This window comes from Myotis myotis, unplaced genomic scaffold (genome assembly GCF_014108235.1).
Source record: "Myotis myotis isolate mMyoMyo1 unplaced genomic scaffold, mMyoMyo1.p scaffold_m19_p_3, whole genome shotgun sequence".
Lineage (NCBI taxonomy): Eukaryota > Metazoa > Chordata > Mammalia > Chiroptera > Vespertilionidae > Myotis > Myotis myotis.
The window spans coordinates 163169001-163186991 of NW_023416335.1; the positions used below are offsets into that span (position 1 = coordinate 163169001).

General features: G+C 38.8%; 1 protein-coding gene across 9 annotated transcripts in view; it reads right to left on the reverse strand.

The window, feature by feature from the left end:
• Window positions 1-10528: 10528 nt before the first annotated feature.
• ATF1 (activating transcription factor 1) overlaps window positions 10529-17991 on the reverse strand; it is a 66732-nt gene continuing 59269 nt past the window's right edge. For 7 of the 9 annotated variants that reach the window (XM_036298092.1, XM_036298089.1, XM_036298093.1 and 4 more), the window contains 3 exons: window positions 15542-15724; window positions 15297-15456; window positions 10529-12037 (listed from right to left, as the gene is read on the reverse strand). In XM_036298092.1, the coding sequence (XP_036153985.1) occupies window positions 11893-12037; window positions 15297-15456; window positions 15542-15724 (488 nt within the window). In that variant the 3' untranslated portion in view covers window positions 10529-11892. The remainder of the gene's footprint in view (window positions 12038-15296; window positions 15457-15541; window positions 15725-17991) is intronic. The other 2 variants (XM_036298098.1, XM_036298097.1) reach the window with 1 other exon arrangement.

Genomic DNA, 17991 nt, shown 5'->3' on the forward strand with positions numbered 1-17991 from the left:
TTTCTCCTACCATTGAAGTGTGTGGATGAAAAGGGACCACGTGCTAACCTGACAAGCTCAGGGAAGGCCTGCGTGGCGGCCTTGCCAACTCAGAGACCTAAAGTAACCACAAAGGATGGTCTGAAATGAGCACTTTCTTTTTTAAAAAATCCTCACATGAGGATATTTTTTCCATTGATTTGTAGAGAGAGTGGAAGGGAGAGGGAGAGACAGAGAGAAACACCGATGTGAGAGAGACACATTGATTGGTCTCCTGCACGCCCCCAACCAGGGCCAGGAGCCTGCAACCCGGGCATGTGCTCTTGACTGGATCGGAACCTGGGACCCTTCAATCTGCACACCACACTCTATCCCCTGAGCCAAACCAGCTAGGGCTGAAATGAACACTTTTTAACTAAAAGCAGTTTATGGTGGGTAGTCATGTCCTAGGCCGGCATCTTCCCTGACAAAGGTCAATCTTTACGCTAACGGAGTCTATTATCTTTTTGCATCTACGATAACCTATCTTTGAATGTCAAAGCAACTTTCCTTTTCCCGGACCTCTCAAAGCACTGGCACCACAAACGGCTCATTGTTGTTGAGTTGATTGCTGACTGTTCACCTTCCTATACGTCGGTAAAAGAAGTATGTGTCTATCATTTTACTTTTTACCCCATCCCAGAGATTTCCCCGCTTTGCTGTCTCCGCTTCCCTAATCTATGGCAACGGTTTCATGTAACCACATAGGTCTCCTCCTTTGATTTTAATGTATAAAATGAAGTGCAAAACTGCCATTCTTTGGAACATTATCTTAACCGGTTGAGATGTTGCTTCCCAGCATTTGTCAACAGTTTGGCTCAAATAAACTCACAAAAATTCTTCGCAGGTTTGACTGTTTCTTACACTGGCAGGTGTTACCCAACAGGCACCGGCCCCGGGCAAGTAAGTCTGCGTCGGGCCGGCCTGTGGTGTGTGGGGTCTGGACTTCATGTAGGAAGATTTCCCAGCGTGAATCCACGTGGGTTTGAGAGCACGTTTATTACAGCAGGGGACAGCGAAACAGGGAAGGGCTTAGGGTGGAAGCAGCAGCAGGGGGAGCCGAGGCGATGCTTGGCTTGGGCTGTAGAACTGTTCCGGAAAGAAGTGAGCCAAGACGGGCTGCTGTCAGCTCACGAGGAGGTCAGGGAAAAGGCGGCCTTGGAGACAGATTCAGGGGACGAGCCTGGTTGAGCTGCTGCTGCTCATTGCTCCCCTGGTTGCAAGTCTCTTGTGGATCCTTAGAGTTTAGGAAGAAGTAAAAAGTTCATGCCCGGGAAGGGACATGGGCGTGCTGGAGTGAGCAAGCACTGAGTCTGTCCTGGGGCTTTTTGTCCCCTCCCCCCTTTTTTCCTGCAGGCGAGAATCTTAGGGGGGAGTTTCGTCAGCTGTCCGGATGCGTTTTTAATATGCTGCTGTATCAAAATAGTTGCTTAGGGGAGTTTGGATTACTCTTTGGTCTGTTTTACTGTTTTATTTTTCTTAGGTCCGTCTGGCTTTAATGTTTTTTTGTTATTTGCTCCTTGACTTCACCTGTCCTTGGGCTCAGCTGGCACAAATGGCATCAGTTGGGTCTTTGTTCTGTGTTTCCCAAGCCAGGGTGGTTCCAGCTATGTGTTCTCTGGTGGGGAGGAGAGGGATGAGCCATTTGCTCTCAAATGTCCTTGGTTGGGGAAGATAAGGTCTTGCAATTCACAAGCTGGCTGCAAGCTGCCCAGACTGTTTGGCTTTGTTTAATTTTCTTGTTTTAGTTTCTCCATTACATTTGCCCAGGGATTTTGCTAGCTTCCTTCCACTGGAGGGGGGCCCCGTGTTGGCTGGGTACGTGTTCAGGGTGGGGCAGGACTGACTGGGTCTGGAGCTGGGGGAGGTTTTATTCTTTCTGCGAGTCCCCTGTCCACTTGGAGCACATCTGAGTTAGTGCTAGAAACAGATAGACTTTTAAGCCTCACCCGAGGATATATATTTTTTAAATTATTGATTTTAGAGAGAGAGGAAGGAAGAGAGGGAGAGAGAAACATTGATCGGTTGCCTCCTGTAAGCACCCCGGGGATCCAACCTGCAACCTTTTGGTGTATGGGACGATGCTCCAACCAACTGAGCCACCCAGCCGGGGCCTAGAAACCTTTTTAATAAAAATATTTTATTGCCCTGGCCGGTTTGGCTCAGTGTATAGAGTGTTGGCCTGGGGACTGAAGGGTCCCGCGTTCGATTCCGGTCAGGGGCACATGCCCGGGTTGCGGGCTCGATCCCCAGTGCAGGTGTGCATGGGACAGCTAATCAATGATTCTCTCTCATCATTGATGTTTCTATCTCTCTCTCTCTTCCTCTTTGAAATCAATAAAAATATATATTTTTAAAAGTATATTTTAAAATATTTTATTATGTAGACTTGAAGTAATAACAATATAAACATTCATGTACCTATCACTTCATTCACTATTTTTGTTTTAATAAATATTTAACCCATAGGAAGTAATATTTATAGCACAATATATGTACAGTATAAAGAATAACAATATAAGGATACCCATTTAAAAAAAATAATGTTGTTGTTACTTTTGAAATTCCCTGTATACCCCTCCCTATTCTATCTCTTTCTCTTTATCTTAGAACTAACCAATATTCTGAATTTTGTATTTATTATTCCATTGATTCTCTTTACAAACCTGGCAGTACTATATGGTAGCCACTAGGCACAGTTGACAATTTAAATTTAAATAAAATAAAAATTCAAAAATAAATAAATAAAATAAAAATGTATTTCCTGTCACATTAGCTGTATTTTAAGTGCTCATTAGGTTACCATGCTGAATAGCAAATTATGGAATATTTGCATCATTGCAGAGTTCTATTGGATAATACTGCTCTAAACAACATATTGTTTAGTTTTGCATGTATTTGAACTTTATATAAATTGAAGCATGCAATGACTTTTCTTTTGCAGCTAGCTTTGTTTAATTTAGTGTTAGGTTCTTGACATTCATTCCTGTAGTTATCTATAATTATAATTCACTTATTTTTACCACACATTGTGTATAAATGCCACAATACATTTATCTACATCAGAATTATTAATGGATGCTTAAATCATTTTAGATATCTGCTATTACAACTAATACTATTATGCATACAAGCATGAGTTTCTCTGGAATGTATCCCAGTTTGAGATTGCTGATTCATAGAGATACGCACTGTCACCTTCTCTAAAAAATGCCATATTACAGATGTCCTCCTTCCACACCCCCCCCATCACCCCCTCCACATGGTTCCTGCCCCACTCCAGGCCTTCACCACCTATTGTCTGTGGCCATAGGTAATGCATATATGCATAGAAGACATGTGGTTAATCTCTTCCCACCCACCCCAACCCCCTTCCCTCTGAGATTCATCCATCTGTTGCATGTCTCTATGCCTCTGGTTCTATTTTATTCATCAGTTTATTTTGTTCATTAGATTCCTTGTTCTTTTATTTTGATTTTCAAGTTCGGTGTTGATAGATATGTATTTATTGCCATTTTAGTGTTCATATTTTTTTAAATCTCTTCTTCTTCTTCTTCTTCTTCTTCTTCTTCTTCTTCTTCTTCTTCTTCTTCTTCTTCTTCTTCTTCTTCTTCTTCTCCTCTCCTCCTCCTCCTCCTCCTCCTCCTCCTCCTCCTCCTCCTCCCCCCCCCCTCCTCCTCCTCCTCCCCCTCCCCTCCTCCTCCTTCTCTTCCTCCTCCTCCTCCTCCTTCCTCCAGAATTTCATATAATACTGGTTTGGTGGTGATGAACTCCATTAGCTTTTTCTTGTCTGTGAAGCTCTTTCTCTGACCTTCTGAATGATAGCTTTGCTGGGTAGAGTAATCTTGGTTGTAGGTTCTTGTTATTCACATTTTGCATATTTCTTGCCACTCCCTTCTGGCCTGCATAGTTTCTGTTGAGAAATCAGCTGAAAGTCATATGGGCACTCCCTTGTAAATAACTGCATTTCTCTTGCTGCTTTTAAGATTCTCTCTTTGTCTTTAACCCTTGGCATTTTAATTATGATGTATCTTGGTTGGTCCTCTTTGAGTTCCTCTTGTTTGGGACTCTCTGCATTTCCTGGAACCATAAGTCTATTTCTTTCATCAGGTAGGGGAAGTTTTCTGTTATTATTTCCTCAAATAGGTTTTCAATTTCTTGCTCTATCTCTTCTCCTTACGGCACCCCCATGATACAAACATTGGTAAGCTTAAAGTTGTCTAAGAGGCTCCTTATACTATGTTCATATTTTTGGATTCTTTTTTCTTTTTGCTCTTCTGTTTGGGTGTTTTTTGTTTTTTTTTGCTTTCTCATATTCCAAATCATTTGATTTGATTCCTGTACTGTTGAATCCCTGTAAATTATTCTTTATTTCAGTTAGTGTATGCTTCATTTTTGACTGGTCCTTTTTCATGTCTTTGATGTTCTCACTAAAGTTCTTGAAATTCTCACTTAAATCCTTGAAAGTCCCTTGAAGCTCTCATTAAAATCCTTGAGCAACCTTATAACCATCATTTTGAACTCTGTCTCTAGTGATTTGCTTGCTTCCATTTCATTTAGTTATTTTCTGGAAAATTCTTCTGTTCTTTCATTTGTGAAATATTTGTCTCCTCATTTTGGCTGCTTCCCTGTGTTTGTTTCTATGTATTAGGTGGAGCTGCTATGTCTCCTGGAATTGGTAGAGTGGCCTTGTGTAGTAGGTGACCTGTAGGGCTTTAATGCTCTTCTCCCCTGTCCCACCCGCCACACACACTAAAACGAAGTATCAAATCACCATAGCTAAAACCCTGTTTTATCTGCTTGACCTTTCACTTAGAGAATGATATATTATTAAGGGACCATTTATGAACTTCTAAAAAAAGATACTATAATCTGACACCTTTATGGACTCGTGTAGTAAATATAAAGCAAAACAAGCAGACAAAATAAAACATGGACTGGATCCCCACTAAATTCATTGTAGTGGTTTCCTTTAGGAAGAGAAGGCGGGGGGGGGGGGGGAGTTCATCTGTGCATTTTTATTCAGAAAATGACCTGAATTAAAGATAAAATGTTAACACTTATTAATTCTGGATGGTGGGTGTACAAGATTGTATATATTTACTTGTGTACTTTTCTATGTATTTACTTTTGTTCGTAAAATTCTGTGATTTTAAAGTGGAGGTTGCCATCTAGTGGACACACTTAAATAGAACTTAAAAATCTTTCATAGCAGGTGCATAAAGGTTCAGCAGGTCCTTGAAAACTTTTTGTTCTACATTGTCTTGTTATAATGTTGATGAGATGATGTTAACTCCTTACTCTTGTTTATATGCAGAACCATTGACGTTAAAATGCGAGGACTTACTGTGCAATGGAACAGAGTGTTTCACTCTTCAACAGCACAGACAAGAAAGAAGGTACAGCCCTGGCCAGGTGGCTGGGTTGGTTGGAGCATTGCCCGTACACCAACAAGGTTGCAGGTTTGATTCCCTGGTCAGGGCACATATAGGAGGCAACTGATTGAAGTTTCTCTCTGACACTGATGTTACTCTCTCTCTCTCTCTCTCTTCCTTCCTCTTTGAAATCAATAAAAACATATCCTCAGGGGAGGAATAAAAAAATTCGAAAGAAAAAAAAAGAAAGAAGGTACATTCTGGTCTTCAATACCACAACCTTCGGAGATGACTAGACCTAGGTCTGAACCCTAGCCTTATTTCCTGTGTGCCCTTGGCGAAGTATCAAACCTCTGTGTCTTAGTGAATTTGAATCCCAGGCTCTCATTCATTTAATAGACATGGAGCACTCCCGAGAACCAGGGAGGCACTGCTCTAGAATGTGGGATATCGAAGAGCTCAAAAGAGACAGTTACCCCCTAGAGTTTTATAAAGGTGTGTTTTGGGGGTGGGCGTGGGGGAGAGACCACTATTTAAGTTGAATTGCTAGAGACCAAGTTAAAATCCCAAATCCCTAGTTTTTGTTGTTGTTTTTTTCAATTGCAGTTTATATTCAATATTATTTTGTATTAGTTTCAGGGGTATAACAGTGGTTAGACAGTCATATATGTTATAATACTTCCCTCCTGGTATTTCCAGTACCCACCGGGCACCGTACATAGTTATTACATTACTGACTCTATTCCCTATGCATCCCTGTGACTATTTTGTTACTACCGATTTGTACTTTTTAATCTTCACCTTTTCCACCCCACCCTCCACCTCCCCTCTGGCAATCATCAGTCTGTTCTCTGTATCTATGAGCTTGCATCAATTATGTTTGTTCATTTACTTGTTCTTTAGATTACACATATAAGTGAAATCATATGGCATTTGTCTTTCTCGGACTTATTTCATTGAGCATAATACTCCTTAGGTCAGCCGTGGGCAAACTACGGCCCGCCGGCCGGATCCGGCCCGTTTGAAATGAATAAAACTATTGAAAAAAAAAGACCGTACCCTTTTATGTAATGATGTTTACTTTGAATTTATATTAGTTCACACAAACACTCCATCCATGCTTTTGTTCCGGCCCTCCGGTCCAGTTTAAGGACCCCATTGTGGCCCTCGAGTCAAAAAGTTTGCCCACCCCTGCCTTAGGTCCATCCATGCTGTCGCATATGGTAAGATTTCATTATTTTTTATGGCCAAGTAATAGTCCATTGTATATATGAAGCATCCAACTTACATAAAAACTGCTGTTTGAAATTTTAACCCTGCTCTTTTGGCTTCTGTAAACGATTGCTTGCTTAAAAAGGAAAATAAGACTACCCCCCATTCCAGAGAGGCCATAAACTATGCCCCAGACAGAGTTGTCAGTGCTGACACCAGGCCAGGCCTTGAGATATAGTCTCATGGCCCCTTCCCAGCACGCAGGACTTCTTTCTCAGAAGGCCGGGAAGTCTCATTCCAAATTTGGGAGACAAAGGACTGGAAAAGTATAAATAAAGTTTCCTCCATGTTGGGGGCCCCTGAATTTGAAAGACACATTTTTCTCTGGGCCTGCGCAGAATTTAATAATAAAATGTAACTTCCTTTCTCTAAGCGTTGCTGGGTTTTTCTCTGGTCTTCTGTAACATATATGTACCAAAGCTTTTTTATCCACTCCGTGTTGATGGGCACTTGGGCTGCTTCCATAGCTTAGCTATTGTAAATAATGCTGCAATGAACATAGGGGTGCATAGATTCTTTTGAATTAGTGTTTTTGTTTCCTTTGGATATATAACCAGAAGTGGAATCTCCGGGTCATAAGACAGTTCCATTTTTTAATTTTTAAGGACACTCCGTACTGTTTTCCATAGTGGCTGCACCATTCTGCATTCTCACCAACAGTACACTAGGGTTCCCTTTCTCCTCATCCTCACCAACACTTGTTGTTTGTTGGGTTTATTGATAATAGCCATTTTGACAGGTGTGAGGTGATACCTCATTGTGATTTTAATTTGCATTTTTCTGATAAATGACATTGAGCATCTTTTCATATGGCTATTGGCCATCTGTATGTCCTCTTTGGAAAAATGTCTATTCAGGTCCTCTGCCCTTTTTAATTGGATTGTGTGTGGGGTTTTTGGTATTGTGTTGTATGAGTTCTTTATTGATTTTGGATATTAACTCCTTATTGGATGTATTAGTAGCAAATATCTTCCTCTATTCAGATTGCCTTTTCATTTTGTTGATTTCCTTTGCTGTGCAAAAACTTTTTAGTTTGATGTAATCCCATTTTTTTTTTCTTTTGCCTTTCTTGCCTGAGATATATCAAATATTGCTAAGAGGTGTCAAGAGATTTTGCTGCCTGTTTTCTTCTAGGAGTTTTATGGTTTTTAGTCTTACATTTAAGTGTTTAATCCATTTTGTGTTTGTTCTTGTATAGGGCATAAGAAGGTGGTCTAGTTTCATGTTTTGCATATATCTGCCGTTTTCCCACCACTATTTATTGAATAGATGTCTTTACCCCATTGTATATTCTTACCTCCTTTGTCATATATTAATTGGCCACATAGGTGTGGGTTTATTTCTGGCATCTTGATTATGTTCCATTTTTCTGTATGTCTTTTTATGCCAGTACCATGCTGTTTGATTGAGATAGCCTTGTAGTATGGTTTGATATCAGGTAGCATGATACCTCCAACTTTTCTTTGAAATAGCTATCAAGTCCTTAAGTCAAATTTCACTCGATTTACAGCATCTTCTCTGGGAATGTGAATTGCCATTATGACAACTTATTCCAAACCAGAATACGTATTTTTATATCCTATGTCCACATATTTTAACTGGAGAAAGAACAGGTTTAACCAGCAATCTCATCTAATAAGGCAGGAATATGCAAATTGACTGTCACAGTTTAACACAAGATGACTGCGCCCACAGTGGAGGCTGAGTCCCCATAGCAAGCCTTAATGAGCAATCAGCAGGGACCTGAGGCTGCGTGGCGCTGGGCCGGGGCAGGGACCTGAGGCCATGCACCCTCACCCCAGCACTGGGCCAGGGCAGGGGACCTCAGGCTGTGCCCCCTGCCCGGCAGGGCTTGATGGGGGACCTCAGGCTGCACCCCCCCCACCCCAGCGCTGGGCGAGGGGACCTCAGGCCATGCTCCCTGCCCAGCATGGCTTGATGGGGGACCTCAGGCTGCACCCCCCACCCCAGCGCTGGGCGAGGGGACCTCAGGCCATGCTCCCTGCCCAGCAGGGCTTGATGGGGGACCTCAGGCTGCACTCCCCCACCCCAGTGCTGGGCAAGGGGACCTAAGGCCGTGCCCCACTCCCCAGCGCCGGACCGTGGGACCTGAGGCCATGCACCCCTGCCTGCGGGGCTTGACGGGGACCTCAAGGCATGTCCCTGCCCTGGACCAGGCTGCGGGGACCTCAGGCCACACCCCCACCCTGGCACCAGGCCAGGCGACCTTAGGCCGCGCCCCCTACTCGGCGGGGCTTGACGGGAGTGGGGCTGGCCAGGTCTGGATCTAGCTCAATGGGGGTGGGGCTGGCCAGGTCTGGGTCTTGTGTGACTTCAAGGCGCACGTGGGTGGGCGGACTCTTGACTCTGGTTCCCGTGGTGCACCCCAGACTCTGACAAGAGGAAGATTTTCATATACATTTTACTAATTTTCTTTCATCTCTGACACTTCTATTATAGAGTAAGGGCAAACAGCAATATTAAAATATTTCCTCTAATTAATTCCCTTTAAATGTGCACAAATTTCATGCACCGGGTCACTAATTTTGATATAATTTCTGGGTAAATAAGATAAATGTAGTAAGATTTCTGAAGCTCTAGCACATGCCCATTCTTCATGCTCTGGTCAATAAATTTGTATGCTCAAGACGTATTCATGGGCAAGGTATTTCCATCAATATAACATATAAATAAATAAATTGATAATACATTTATATAAAACAGTGTTCTGAGCTAAGAAAGTAATTGCACTAGTCTATTGAATTTTTGAATTCTAATTCAGGTTCGGATTATAATCACCTTTAAAATTCCATTAGCTTGGAATTGGATTCAAATTAGAAAAACAGCCCTAGCTGGTTTGGCTCAGTTGATAGAGCACTGGCCTGCAGACTGAGGGGTCCCAGATTCAATTCCAGTCAAGGGCACATGCTCAGGTTGTGGGCTCGATCTGCAGTAGGGGGTGTGCAGGAGGCAGCCTATCAATGATTCTCTCTCATCATTGATGTTTCTCTCTCTCCCTTCCTCCCTGAAATCAATAAAAAATATTTTTTAAAAATTAAAAAAACATCTAAAATAACATGGTATGCACTTAACAGAATCCTCAGTGTCTTTCCCATGTCTGTTACATACAGCAAGACTAAGGTAACTTGATCTAGTGAGCAAGGCCCTACACCAGAAGTCTGTAGATAGCAGAGAGTTTACAAATATTTATGAATGTCCAACTGTTAAGGCACCATGGACTACATTATCTTAATTACAGCCAAGCATGACATCTATCCAATATATAATCTTTTAAAAAACTCTTTTAACTAGAGAAAGAACAGGTTTAACTAGCAATCTCATCTAATTAAAAAAAAAAGGAATATGCAAATTGACTGTCACATCATAACTCAAGATATAACCCAGTGACCCTACCTCCTCCTATTCTTCAAGCTAATGGGCCACTAGTTTAAGACTCTGGCTTTACAAGGTAGTGATAAAAGTAATCCCACTGGTAATCAAACTTTTTTTCTTCTCATAAGCTGCTGCCAACTAAATGGAGTCCAATTTTAAAAGATCTTATTAATAAAATACTTCATTAGGGTTAAATACAAACTTATCAACTGTGTTAATATTTCTGTGTAACAGGCTTCTTAACCATGTCCTAAACACTTGTAGAACAAAAAACTTCATTAGTTTATTGTAACTGATTCTAAATAAATCAAAACATACATATTCCCTCTTAAAATAGGCTATGGAGACCAGAATTGTAAATTGATCCTCATTTTAAAACTAGAAATGCATTATACTTAGTATAATTGACAGAATGGCTATCAGGAGCTTGTAATTTATATATCAAACAATGTATTCTACATTCAGCAAACTTAATTTTATCAAATGTCCTTTAATTTCATAGACAACAATATGATACATATTGTATAAGAAGCACACAATAGTTTTGCAGTACAATTTCAAAGTGTATAGAAATTGGAATACAGAAGTTAAACACTGACAGCATTTGTGAACTCTGGAAAAACTGTATATAAAACTTAGAATCCAGAGATTAGCCAATCTGAAACTCCCCATAATATAAAAATGATACTTTGAGAGGCAAAATATTTTTTTTACTAAACAAACTATATAAACATTTAAAATAATCATTAAAAACTCAACTTTAGAATTTATAAAGATTAGCTATAAAAATATATTGACAGTCACTTTTATAAATGTACCATTCACTACATTACAAAATAGTCTCTAGCATAAAATTGCTTTAATAACTGTACTATTTTAGAATCTGATAAACCTTGCATTAAATCAATTATAAAATCCTCTTGGAAAACTTTGGTATGCATCTTCAGAAGTTTTTCTTAAAAAATACTCTAATATCACCTCAAGGGCCTGTAAACATTCCATTCTATTAAAGCACAACAGAATAAGTGATGTATATTCAACTGCTTACAGAATATAGAATCAAAAAAACAATCTGCTATATATTTGTAGAAAATCACCATTCCCAGAATTACCCCCAAAAACCAACTATTTAAGAGTGTGAAACTTTTAAACAGTTTTCTTTCCATTCTGATAATAAATGTACAAAAACACTACACCCCATTCATGTACCTTAGATGCCTGTTAGGACAAGGCCTCAAAAATATTTTAATTCACTCTTCAAGATGCTGTCAAGTCCAATAAACAAACTTAAAACCCATTTAAAAGACTTGACAATAGAACAAGTGTATGTAATCAGAACACATAATTATTTATATCTGGTTATGTATTAGTTTTTCTTTTGGTAATTTAGAATTTATTGGCAGAAATAAAATACACACACACACACACACACACACAATTGAAAAAAGTAAATTTTAGGAAACAGTATATGAAATGCAGACCTATAGGGTAAATAGATTTAATTTTGAAAATTTACCAAATTTCATCTTATCTGCCATTTTTGGATTATTGACAACTACTGTTATTTAGAAAATTCAGATTGGTGAATGTTCGCTTCCTGCTTCTTTAGTATGCTTTTTCCAGTTTCCAGTTGTGCCAGTATCTTCCTTGAGGTCATTTGCCACTTTATCCTCTGTCACCAGTTCTCTTGCATAACTTGCATACGACATTTATCTTTGAGTTGCAAAAGCCTAAATAAAAGCTTCATTTTTGACCTTTTAATTTATAAAACTCCACTAAAAAGAAAAAAATCCATTTAATTTTTAGGCAAGTCCACAAAATATTTTCTTAAATATCAAACACTTTTATGGGAATAAAGATCCTTCAAAGTCTTTAACTCCTCTATTAGAGTTTTATTTTGATTTTCCAGGACTGCAACTCGGTTTTCCAGGCATTTCACGTATTCTTTCTTCTTCCTGCGACATTCGCGAGCAGCTTCTCTAAAATAAGCATAAAAACCACGTCAGAAAACACTCACCTTCTCTAAAGCGGTAAATGCCCTGTAGCAATTTCTCTGCTCATCTTTTCCTCATTTAAAAAGTTAAGTTCTCACCTATATACAATGAAAGGTAGATCTCAAGCGTAGAATTCAGCTCGTTTTGGCAAATGCACATACATACACCTTTATAGCCCACACACCTACCAAGGCCAGAACATTTTTATTGTTCCAGAAAGTTCTCTCATGCCCGTTTCTGGTCAGTTCTCTCCTCTAGCAGCTGCTGCTCTCATTTTATCAGCATCAATGAAGATGTTCCTGATCTAAAACTTCATATAACAGTTACACAATAGGTATACACCTGTGCGTGGTCTCCTTTAACTCAGTATGTTTCTTTTTTCTCTTAATCCTCACCTGAGGATATTTTTTTCCGTTGCTTTTCAGAGAGTGGAAGGGAGGGCAGGGGGAGAGAGAAACATGGATGTGAGAGACACATTGACTGGTTGCCTCCTGCATGCACCTCAACTGGGAGTGGGGAATGAATCCAAGTATTTACAGGAATCAAACCTGTGACCTCTGGTGCACGGGTCGAAGCTCTAACCACTGAGCTGTTAATCCTCACCTGAGGATATTTTTGCCATTGATTTGTAGAGTGAGGAGGGGAGGGAGGGTGGAGAGAGAGAAACATTGACGTAAGAGAGACATCCATCAGTTGCCCCAACCAGGGCCAAAGAAGGCTGGGGATCAAACCCACAACCCAGATACTGGGGTGGACAATCCAACCACTGAGCAGCAGTGGCTAGGGCTTATTCAGTTTCTTTTTAAGGCTCATTCATGTTGCTGTATGCTGGTTTGTTCCTTCATATTTTAGGGCATATTTCATTGTATGAATATCACTACAATTTGTTGATCCATTGTGTTGGCCTGCTTCTAGTTATAGTTGCTGTGCATGTTCTTGTGCCAGTCTCTTTGTAAATATGTCCTATTTCTCTTGGATTAATACCAAGGAGTGAAATTTGGGGGTCCTCTGCTTAATTTTTGACCCACAGATTCTTTAAATTAATTTTCATATTTTATTTTTCAAATTAATTTTCATTTGTTGAATAAAAATAATTTTTCAATACATTTTACTGTAATAAATACAATGATTGATACTCAGTTTTGTACATGTCCTCTTAGAATATTTCTATCAAGTCACATATAAGTTTTATATATATGGATAGAAGTAAAAAGTATTACTTGAGTATACTATGTACTGTAGATATTATCTGCCACTTGATTTTTTAAAAATGTATTTTTGTTGATTTCAGAGAGAGGAAGGGGGATAGAAACATCAATGATGAGAGAGAATCATTGATTGGCTGCCTCCTGCATGCCCTACACCAGGGACTGAGACCGCAACCCAGGCATATACCCTTGACAGGAATTGAACCCAGGACCCTTCAGTCCACAAGCCGACGCTGTATCCATTGAGCCAAACCAGCTAGGGTTCTGCCAATTCATTTTATGCCTAAACTGTTTTAATGATGTTTCTATGTTGGTACATAGATTTTTGCCATGTTGTTTTTGTTAATTTCCATTTTCCTCATTACTAATGAGCTCGAGCATTTTTCAAAACTTTTATTGGTCTTCTGGATCTGCTCTTATGCAAATTGCCTATTTATATATACCTTTGTCCCTTCATACCTTCGGTCACGTTACAGTGAGAAGTTATTAGAAAGACAAACAACCTAGGAACTTCCTGTTCATTCTACATATTAATCCTTTAAATGTTCTTACATTATTTTGTAATCTACCATTTGGCATCTCATATTTTTATATCTCCTGCCATAAATGCTCTTTAGTCTCTCTTTTCCTTGGCTTAAATTAAAATGCATGCACTACATATTTCTAAATTTCATCTTAGAAATTTTATTGCTTAATTTTCATAAGTCTTTAATTCATCTAGAATTATTTTTGTTCATGGTATAAAAAATAGGAATCCAATTTAATTTTCTTTCAAATGTAGAGTTGATTGAATATCTTTTATTAAATAAGCCATCCTTCACAAGTGTACTTAACTAGCACAGGCGATTTCTGGCCTCTCTTTGCCATCTGCTAATGTTATTGTCTGCCCTCTTCACTGATACCAAGTTATGATTACAATGGCTTTTTAGAGTATGCTTTAATGCCTAACAAGACAAAGTAACCTCTTTCTGTTCTTGACCATTCCTGAATACTTATTTCTTCCTTGTAAACATTTAGCTTATTTTGTCCAATTCTATAAAGATTTACAAAAATTCTAATTTAAACACATTCCATTTATACGTGAATTCTGAAAAAATATACTTATTATGGCTTAATCAAAGAACATAGTATTTTCTGTTTGTTCAGATACTGTTTTACCTCTCAATAAGATTTAAAAAATGTGGATTCTATGCCTTTCCTGTTAAATTTATTAAGTATTTTATGACTTTTGTCACTAATTTGAATGTAATATTACTTCCATTATTATTTTCAAGATGGCAAGTCATAGGAAATAAAACACCTTACTAAGTTGCCTTCTAAATTACTGTAGTTTAAAACATTTTTATGAAGTAGTACACACAGATGTGATGTAGATATAAGTTATGAAGCATAATAAATGAACGAATGTAAACCCAACACCCAGCTTACTGTGCAAAAATGTTATCTACCCTGTTGAAGGGCCCTCTGTGCTATCCCTGATCACATCCATACCCCTGCCTCTTGCCCAGAAGCAATTGCTAACGTCAATCTTTGGTTTATTTTTATAGTTTTAGTGCATATAGCAATGTTTAAAATACATTTAAAATAAAAGTAAATGTTTCTGGGGGTTAAATTACTAATCTATTTTCATGTCAAAATTCATTTTTAGGAGCATTTCTGTGTCAGTAATTAAACTAGGTATTGGGCAGAATCCCACTAATTCTTCTTGCTGTGGCAAGCAGCAGATTACTCTTTTTATTTAACCATGTCAGCCCAACAAGAACAAAATAGACTTTTTGAAAAGCTTTGCTTAACAGTGCTAGCCAAAGGGTATAATAACAATAAAAGAACTCTAGGTCAATATATTAAATAAAGAGATTGAGCAATGGGACTCACTGATCCATTGGAAATAAACTAGACATAATCAAACACTCAGTAAAATAAAGCTGATATAAACCTCTCTCCTTATTTCCTATAAACAATTCCAGTTAACACCTGGTTATATTTTGAGATTTGCAAAAACATTACCATTTTGACAGTATAATTTCACTACCCACCTGTTTTTCATCAACCTTATTTCTCTTTTCAACTGGGGGTCATCTGTCTTAGTTGTCGGAGATGTAAGACTCACGGGAGATGTCATCACCACAGTCTGTGGCAGCGAAGTTGCTGAAGGTGTGGTACGAATCTGATATGTCTGCATATCTCCTGACGCAGCTGGGTGGTCAAAAGAATGAGTTAATTCATAAGTGTCTTTAAAAGAACTTTGGGATACATTCCATAGGTACTTAAACATACTTACTTTGTACAACCACCTGGTTGCTGGGCACAAGTATTTGCTGTCCATCAGAGGTCTGTGCATACTGGAGAATTGTTGTACCTTGTTGAGTACTGCCTGAATTTGTCATGGTTAGTGTCTGAAGTCCCTGTACTCCATCTGTGCCTGGACTGGCCAGCTGTAAGGCTCCATTAGGGGCAATAGCAACTTTAACCAAAGAGAGAACATAGCTATTGTAAGGCTACACAATACACGAATTACAAAGAATTCATGAAAAACAAAAAAGTAAAACAGGCTTGAAAGCAGTTCTACCAGACAACTGTTGACCACTTTGGGTGAACTATATGTACAGGAAATAAAATGGCATTTCTTTATAAAATTTTATAGTTTAGATGCACTAGTCTTAATCTCAATTTCTACAATAGAAATGGTCAAGGCACATTTTGGGCTCTATGGACCACTCCATGCTAACTGCTAATGTCACAGCAGTTTAGAATACTGAGAGGGCACTGATGGCTCACTTTTGAAGGAAAAATAATTAGAAGGAAACATTAACACAGCTTGTAATTTTTTCCAAAAGAATCATAAAAGAGATTGTAACAAAATATTTTTAATAGGTAAGTGTGCACATAGAAAACATCAAATAGGATAAAAGATTACATAATGAAAAAGTAAATCTTCAAACTCTGTTTCTTAGCTCCACTCTCTAGTGGTAACTGCTGTTAGACATTAAATGTTAAGTGATATTTAAAAAATATAATTTAGTCACTTCCTAGCAAAAATCACCAATAAATTTAAGTCATCAGAAAGCTACCATAAGATCACACTTCTAAGCTCCCCACAAGCATTTCTCACTGAATTATACTTAACCAGAAGCCCAGTGCACAAATTTGTGCACAGGTGGGGTCTGACCAGCCCGGCCCAATCGGTCCAATCAGGCCAGGGGGAGGGGATGCAGGAGGTTGGCTGACGGGCCCCGCCCCTGATCGGGGTGTGGGGGGCAGGTTGGGGGTGGGATCCGCGGGGACGAGGGGGTCCAGGCAGTTGGCGGGCCGGCCATGCCCCCTGATCGAACTCCGGTCAAACTCCCAGTCAAGGGGACAATTTGGATATTACCCTTTTATTATATAGGATTATATAGGATGTTAATGCTTTCCCCTAAAACCTTAAATGAAATGCCCATGATGCATGAACAAATAGAAAACAACTCAGCATTTTGCAGTTCCCATATAATAAATCCCCTTCAGAATCTAATGCCTCAGCTCTATACCCACTTTTCAGATTATAATTATGTAACATTTTCCCCTTTTACGCTTTGCCTACCATTAGGCCAAAATACATATGTCAGTGTGTGAATTTTAAATAAAAATACTTTTTGCAGGAGTTTCTAATTATCCCCCCCCCCCCCCGCCACTACCACACAACAAATATTCCCACATACTTTAATATATAACTTTAGAAGACATTAAAATTGTTTATATGCAGGGAATTGTTTAAAATTTTATTAGCAATTACTTTCAATCTCCTTCCCTGCAACACATATTATATACTCCCCCACATATATTAATATAAATATATAAATAAAATAAAAAGTAAACATCCCATTATCTATCTCTATTTATTCCACTGGCCAACCCTTACTCCCACTACCACCATTATTTTTGATGCACATCCTTCCTAATCTTTTTTTATGCTCACATGGACTGATATACAATTGACCCTTGAAAAACACAGTTTTAGAGTGTGGATCCACTTATATGCGGGTTTTCACTAAAAACATACAGTACTACAAATATATTTTCCTTATGCTTTTTTTTTTTGTAGCTTACTTTATTGTAAGAATACAATATACATTATGCAAACATACAAATTATGGGTTAACTGACAATTTATGTTGCTAGTAAAGCTTCTGGTCAACAGTAGGCTATTTATTAGTAATTAAGTTTTTGGGGGAGTCAAAAGTTGTATGAAGATGTTTGACTGCATGAGGATCAGCACCCCAAAATCCCTGTTGTTTAAGGGTCAACTGTATTTGTATGAAAATGTGAAATTATACTAACAAATGTATAGATATATACATCATTTGATGTGAAATATATGTGAAAATAAATATGCACCCCTATGTTCATAGCAGCACAATTCACCATAGCTAAGATGTGGAAACAGCCTAAGTGCCCATCAGCAGATGAATGGATTAGAAAACTGTGGTACATCTACACAATGGAATACTACGCTGCGGTAAAAAAAGAAGAAATTCTTACCATTTGCAACAACATGGATGGAACTTAAGAGCATTATGTTAAGTGAAATAAGCCAGTTGGAGAAAGATAAATATCACATGATCTCACTCATTTATAGAATATAATGAATAACATAAACTGATGAACAAAAACAGATCCAGAGACAGAGAAGCATCGATCAGACCGTCAAACCTCAGAGGGAAGGTAAGGGAGGGAGGGGGTAAGGGGGGGGGC